The sequence below is a fragment of the Nansenia antarctica genome (assembly GCF_963989245.1).
Source record: "Nansenia antarctica genome assembly, chromosome: 16".
NCBI classification, from domain to species: domain Eukaryota; kingdom Metazoa; phylum Chordata; class Actinopteri; order Argentiniformes; family Microstomatidae; genus Nansenia; species Nansenia antarctica.
Window position 1 is genome coordinate 26,545,140 of NC_137686.1, and position 7,140 is coordinate 26,552,279.

At 39.2% G+C, this 7,140-nt stretch overlaps 2 protein-coding genes across 4 annotated transcripts in view; both read left to right on the plus strand.

Annotated features, from left to right (window-relative positions):
- Nucleotides 1–1,011: 1,011 nt before the first annotated feature.
- LOC308171842 (serine/threonine-protein kinase/endoribonuclease IRE1-like) lies at nt 1,012–4,385 on the plus strand. 3 transcript variants are annotated; one of them, XM_080546740.1, is made up of 6 exons: nt 1,012–1,696; nt 1,979–2,142; nt 2,245–2,465; nt 2,734–2,863; nt 3,271–3,371; nt 3,506–4,385. In XM_080546740.1, the coding sequence occupies exons 1-6, from the start codon at nt 1,084–1,086 to the stop codon at nt 3,645–3,647; spliced, it is 1,371 nt and encodes a 456-aa protein (XP_080402866.1). In that variant the 5' UTR covers nt 1,012–1,083; the 3' UTR covers nt 3,648–4,385. The 3 variants fall into 3 exon arrangements, with proteins under 3 accessions (XP_080402866.1, XP_080402868.1, XP_080402867.1); XM_080546742.1 differs by having other exon boundaries at nt 2,330–2,465; XM_080546741.1 differs by lacking the exon at nt 1,012–1,696 and having other exon boundaries at nt 1,812–2,142.
- Nucleotides 4,386–5,910: 1,525 nt separating this feature from the next.
- LOC308171496 (COP9 signalosome complex subunit 7b-like) overlaps nt 5,911–7,140 on the plus strand; it is a gene marked incomplete at its 5' end in the record, with an annotated part of 4,826 nt that continues 3,596 nt past the window's right edge. Inside the window, 3 exons of the mRNA XM_080546362.1 lie at nt 5,911–6,072; nt 6,480–6,555; nt 6,658–6,746. Of these exons, the coding sequence (XP_080402488.1) occupies nt 5,911–6,072; nt 6,480–6,555; nt 6,658–6,746 (327 nt within the window). The remainder of the gene's footprint in view (nt 6,073–6,479; nt 6,556–6,657; nt 6,747–7,140) is intronic.

Genomic DNA, 7,140 nt, shown 5'->3' on the forward strand with positions numbered 1-7,140 from the left:
CAATATGCCTGTTCGAACGAAAATATACCTCTCAGTATAGTGAAGACCTTACTGGAAGCAAAAGCGGACCCCAATTCTGATTCAATTCATACTTCATACCGCAAGATTTTAGGAACTGCACTTCAATTGGCAGCCGCAAATGACAGAACGGATATCATGAGAGAGCTTATCTATGCTGGTTCAACAGTAGAACCATGTCATTCAGCACTGCCTGGGTCTGATGTTCTTAATAAAACACTTACCAAACATATCCATCACTTGGCTAAGAACAGTGATTTAATTTCCAAAATTGAGCCTTTTCTCAGTTTTCATAATGCATCAATGACAGAAAAAGCAGCTGATGTTTTCAAACGCTTTGAATCGCTCCTGCTAGAGGAGGAGCCTCATAGTAACAAGACTATGATTGAAGTATCCCTCAACGTGGAGGGTCCACGTGCAGAGGAATGGGGACAGACATGCATAATGTGGCTGAGGGACTCCAAGAATCTACATACCTTCATTGAGAGTGCAAGCAAGCGTTTTTCCAAAGGTCCTCCAGGAATGCTCCAATTAGATGCATTGCCAGCATTGACAAAAGTTTTTTTTACTATGAGAATCGGAGAGATACCCTATGAGGTATCCCTTGCTATGATTCCAAAACTAGTGGAACTGCTTTCTTGGTCGAAAGATCCTTTATTGACATTAGTTGTGAGTGCACTCTATGAGATCACGCAGAAGACAAAAGGCAAAGATGATTGGAGTGACTCCCTCATTGATGAATTGTGTCGTAACATTGTCCCTTGCACACAGCTAAAAGAATGTTCCTCTCAAGTGAAGATGTTTGCCTATGGGGTACTTACAAATCTCATGACATGCGCCCCAGGGATCCTGAGATCACTAGAACTTCTTCCTGTGTCTGATGAACTGCTTATTTATGTAGATGTGAGGGGGGATGATAACCTGAAAGAAAACCTGAGGAAACTGAATGGATTCTTAGAAAATCAAGAGAGTGCAGTCCCCAAATCAACAAGACAAGATTCTGAAGATAGTCCTATCTCAGGAAACAAGAAGAAGAAAAAGAAAAAAAAGAAGAGGAATGCAGAGATGTCAAAAGAGACTGACAAACAAGAAAGCAATGCATGTGTATTCTCTGATACTCTATCTTCTCCTGTTGAAGAATCTGCTTTAGATGGTGTTAAGCCATTCATTACTACCACTGAGACATCACCATTACCACGCAAATGGCTCAAAGTCAGCAAAAGATGGAGACCACAATTGGAAAAGCTTGCCAACAAGCATGAAGTTGAAAGGGCAGGAAATCTAACTTTTGATGACGAATTCCGTATTGCAAAAGGAAGGGATGGAACTGAGGTCCTCCTAGGTCTGAGGGATGATGGCACTGAAGTTGCGGTTAAGAGAATGCTCAGGTCATTCTATCAAGAACTCAAGAACGAGGAAGAATTTCTACGTCTCCCAGAGCTTGATCACCCCTTCATTGTGAGATATGTGGACTTTGCAGAGGATAAGAAATGTGGCTACCTTGCTCTTCAGCTGTGTGAATACACCTTGGAGGAATACATGAAAGACGACATACCAAAAGACAAAACTCATGACTGGAAAACAATTGTGAAGCAGGTGCTCTGTAGTCTAAGTGTCCTTCATCAGCCAACAACGAAAATTCTGCACCGTGATATCAAACCCCAGAATGTTTTGATAGGTAAGACTAAACCATAAACATACATTGTGCTTGCAATGGGAACCAATGGGAAAGTGTCAACTATTTATTGCAAAAATATGAAAGCCCCAATCCATAATTTGAAAACCAACAAAAACATCAGTCTGTCACATAAATCTGAGGGATGGGGTTGGAGAAATGTTACCACTCACAAATTCCTAAACTATGTGAACATGCTGATCTCATACAATGTCATTCTTTGAGCATGACTGATACAGTACTGTATGTCATACTGGTGTAATCTGTGCATGATTTCCTTCATAGATTCTAAAGGCAAGGCAAGATTAGCCGACTTTGGTATAAGTAGGCAACTGGCCATGGGACAAACAACTCTACACACAGGAAATGCAGGAACGAGTTGCTGGAAGGCCAAGGAGACTATCGATGAAGTCCCTGGTGTCGGGTATAAGAGGAGCACAGATATTCAGGTTTGTTTCCGATTTTAAGTTCATACGAAAAAGTTGTTCATATGTTTATTGTTCATGATATTTTGGTTACCAGATTGTTTCAATATTTGGTGCAATCTGCAGGTGGCTGGGATGTTAGTGTATTACATCCTTTCTGGTGGACAACATCCCTTTGGCAAAGGTTTTAGATGTGAGAGTAATATTTCAGATGGGAAGTATAACCTGGAACATGTTGAAGATGAGGTCGCAAAGGACCTGATCGAGTGGATGATCAGTGAAGACCCAGAGAAGAGACCTACAGTGGAAGAGACCTTGGCTCACTCTTACTTCTGGGAAAAGGAGAAGTGAGTGCCTCCTTCGTTCTTTCGACCTTATCATGACTTAAGGCTCGTCATGAATCCATACATTTCCATTAATTCAGACTGACCAAACTTGATGTTTCAATTCACTTGAAAGTTGTTTTAACGTCACTCCATTTAACTTTGAGGCATTGAACATGGCATAATATGTTCATAAGTATGACGCATCTACAACAGATTTGATGTCTGATGTTATGGGGTCATTTGTCCCCAACTAGTGTCATACATTCAAAAGCCCACTGTTGTTTCTCAGGAGAGTGGAGTACTTGAGGAAAATGGGGAATGAGAAAGAAGCCGAAAATTGTCGTAACCCGGATCCCGAGCTCCTTGGTGGTCTGGACCAAAGTGCCGAGGGGACGTCGTTCTGTCAGTGGAAGGCCAAGGTGAGACGGACGTCATTTTACCCACTTTGCTGCCACCCTTGTTTATTTCTGTGTTCAATAATAGTAATATAATAATAATAACTTGTATTTGTACTGCGTTTTCCTGCAAACGTTGCAGCTGAAAGTGCTCCAATCATTATATAATCATAATTTTATTATTTAGTCATTTAAAGGCAATATTAAAAATATGTTTTTTTTTAGTCTTGCCTTGAACATATTTGCTGAGGTTGCATCTCTAATGTAAACTGGCAGTGCATTCCACAATTTGGGTGCATAACATGAGAATGCAGCCTCACCCAATCTCTTTTGTACATGTGGTACACAGAGAAAGCCAGCGTCAGAAGCCCTGAGAGCTCTATTGGGCTGATATGCTAGCACAACAATAGTAACATGTTGTGTGTTCACAGCTGCCACCACAGTTGGTCCAGAAGCTGGATGGTAAAAAGAAGCCCTACCCTGAGAACACACTGGGGTTACTGCGCTTCATCCGCAACCTCCATGAGCACTAGTAAGTATGGCAGTGTTGACGCTTTTATTAAGAACTTGAAACCCATATCCTGAGTGGGACTTTGTCCCAATGCTAGTATGCTCTCTCATACCATTGAGGGTGGCTGAGGAAGTATTCCCTCTCTCTTTCCGCAGCTCTGAGGATGCGGCCGGTGTGGACCTAACGGTGACCTTTCCTGATCTCTTCGGATGTGTTTACAAGTTTGCCGAGAAGCAAGGCTGGAATTCAAGACCTGCTCTGAAAACTATGTTTCAAAGAGAAGATTCGAGTTCATAAATCCTGCCATGTATGTCATTTGGAGGATTACGTCTGATGAACCTGGTTCCACCCTCACACCTTTTACTATTTACCATCTGCAGTATGTAGTACTGTTCAGTGGTCATCAGTGATGATGATCATCATTATTTCTTGAGGAATATAATGTCTCAAAGACACAAGACACACCTTCTGTCTTCCCTCATCATAACCTCAAATGTGAGGTTGTTTTAGTCCACTGTTTGTTGATAATGTCTTGGTAAACAAACAATGTTCAACTTCTCAATATTCATGTTGGACTGTTTCATGTTGGACTGTTTACTGTATGAAATGACACGTCAACTTTATTGTTCATTGTTTTATTAGATTGTCTTTATTGAAGTGATAGGTGATTATGATGATAAAATGACCATTTCTCTTTTACAAGAAAAGTAACTCCTTGGAATAATTTACTTTTTGTTCTTCCAAGTATTGATTTGAAGTCTAGTATTGTTTATTTGTTTTTAAATGTTCATATCATTACGACGTACAATGATTACTCAATGAAACTGCTGCCTTTGTCTTTGAACATAACATGTAAATGTTGAATTTAAATAAATACATGTATATATATTTTTATCATATACAAATAACTGAAGGATGTTGTTGTGGGGTCAATGTAATGTGTTATAAGGCCAACTATTGTTTATTTTAGCTTGATATCCAAATTAAGTCTAAGAAATGTGCATTGAATTTTGTTTTAATTTGTCTGAGAATGGATCCATGTATTCTGACTTAATTAAACAACTATAGACTACTTACGACTACTATATGGGACCTTCTCATATCATTATTTAAACATAATTCCTATCTTTAAGGGCTTGTAGAAAATAGATTATATTTACAATATTTAAAAAAACTAAACTCAGGAGGAGCTAAACCTTCTATAATCTTGGCCAAATTAGCCAAAGGAATCAATACAGACCATTTCTGTTGTAGCCATTGACAATAATTGAAGTTAAAGGTATCAGAGATTTCATAATACTTAAATAAATGTATACATTAGTGTAATCTCTATGAGGGGTCTATCTTTGTTGTAGCCTTTGGCCACAACATGTTACTCACCTGGGGGGTATTCCTTCTAAGTCGCTAAAGTAAAATCCAGGCTCTCACGAGATTTATCAAAAAATAAGCCTGGATTTTCCTTGAGCGACGTTGATGGAATACCCCCCTGGCTCTTGACAGCTCGAACGACACGCCCCTTACCTAGTTTGACGAGAGAAGCGGCTTACAAAAAAAAACATTTTGAATTTGAACGACAACAGAGGAAAGCAATGTGAGTAGCTCGCTGTCTAGTTGTTAGCACATGGGAGCTAAGCCTTTCTAGTTAGCACATGGGAGCTAATAAGCCTTTACTGACCGAAGATGAAGGCTAAACTTTCCTACTGCTTTCTTGTTCCAGTAAACGTCGTGGCTGGTAGTATTATAAACTGCTAGCTAGCTAGAACCCCAGAGATAGCTGGCCATACTGCACCACGATTTGCTTGTAGTGAACGACAGGGTATCCGCGGTGTCTTGAAAAGTATTAAAAGTTGATAAATCAATTTGGGGAAAATCAAGACCCTTAATAAGTATTAAAAAGTCTTATCACGATTTTATGAGGTCTTGAAATTTGTAGATATTTTTCAGAATTAGACTCTGTCCAAAGAGTTTGAGTCCTCAAAACGTTTAGTAAAAGTTCGTGAATTGATTAGTGTTATATAAATAAATAAAAGATGAAAACGGAAATTGTGTTGTATAATAGTGGTCTAGTCTATTGGAAACTAAAACTGTTAAGTTAAAGGTGTCACACCTCTCAAACGGTTACAGCTCGAAGTGGCGGTGAGGTCTGGAAAAATATTGACAAGAAGGTCTTTAAAAAGTCTTAGAAAGGTGTTGAAAGATTCCTGTATATACCCTGATAACACACGACCTCGAGTGTGATATTGCTTTTATACAACAGTTCTACAGCGCCATTTATTAGTTAACAGTAATAAGCGACAACAGATTATGATTTGTTTGTTTATTCAATCGTAAAAAATAAACAAAAAATAGTTCCCCAACTGAACTTCAAATGGACTGTTGCCTAGTAACCTGAACACAAACATGTAGTCTAATTAACATCATTTAGTAGAACACCTGTGCGGCGGAGTGATACATATAGTTAAAAGTCCCAGTGCTGTTATACTGTATATCAACTCATGGAATGCCTCTTGTCCAATCAAATTACTTGGTCGGAACTAACTGTTGTATAATGTCTCCATAGATGGCTGGGGAGCAGAAACACAGCAACCAGCTTGAGCAGTTCATGTTACTGGCCAGCAGGGGCGCTAAGGGACCGGCTCTCATCGCCCTCATCACCCAGCTGCTTGAAGCCCCGGGGGTGTACGTGTTCGGAGAAGTCCTCCAACTTCCCTGCATTCAAGAGGTATGGAGGACCAAGTCTGTCAAAATTAACAATAAATATATAGATAAATAAATGAATGTATGTATGAACAAATAAATGAATGAATACACACAATGAATGTGTGGAAAAGAATGTGGAAAACAAAGAATGAAAGTGGAAAACAAAGAATGAATGCGTAAAAGAATAAATAAATATAGAAATGTATTTCCTTATACTGTGTGTATTCATTCATTTATTTGTTCATACATTCATTTATTTATCTATATATTTATTGTTAATTTTGACAGACTTGGGTCCTCCATAAAGAGGTAGCTCTGCCTACTACTAGACTACGACCGTGTCTGTCAAATCAGATGTGATAGTCAACGTTGGGACGCTAGATGTCGCTGTTTTCAAGCCAACTTGCCCTTCGATGTCCTCATTTTCAGCTTTCCAAAGGTCCCGACGATGGCTACTTCCAACTGTTAAACCTGTTCGCCTATGGCTCCTACCGTGATTATAAAGGTAGGTTATTTTTCTTTGATATTTTCAGCTTCTGTGAGAGTTCTGTATTTGTTTTGTTTTTTGCTGGTTTGTCCCTACAGGTTTAATATTGTGTTGTTTCAGCATCCAAGGACAGTCTACCTCCTTTGAGTGAGACCCAGAAGACTAAACTGAGACACCTGACTATTGTCAACCTGGCTGCTAATACGCAGGTACTGTAGTTTTAGGCTACAAGGCTACTTTTAATTATACAACAGTTAGTTCCGACCAAGCAATTTGATTGGACAAGAGGCATTCCATGAGTGCTGATATACAGTGTAACAGCACTGGGACTTTTAACTCTATGTATCACTCCGAAATAACCGTTAATTCGGTTGTTAAGTCTGTCGGAAACACGTCACGACTTAACAACCGAATACAAAGTAGCTAGCCTGCAGATGTTTGTGTTCAGGTTACTAGGCAACAGTCCAGTTGCGGAACTACTTTTTGTTGACGGAGCCAAAATAAATGATTAAATAAACAAACAAATCATAATCTGTTGTCGCTTATTACTGTTAACTAATAAATTGCGCTGTAGAACTGTTGTATAAAAGCAATATCACACTC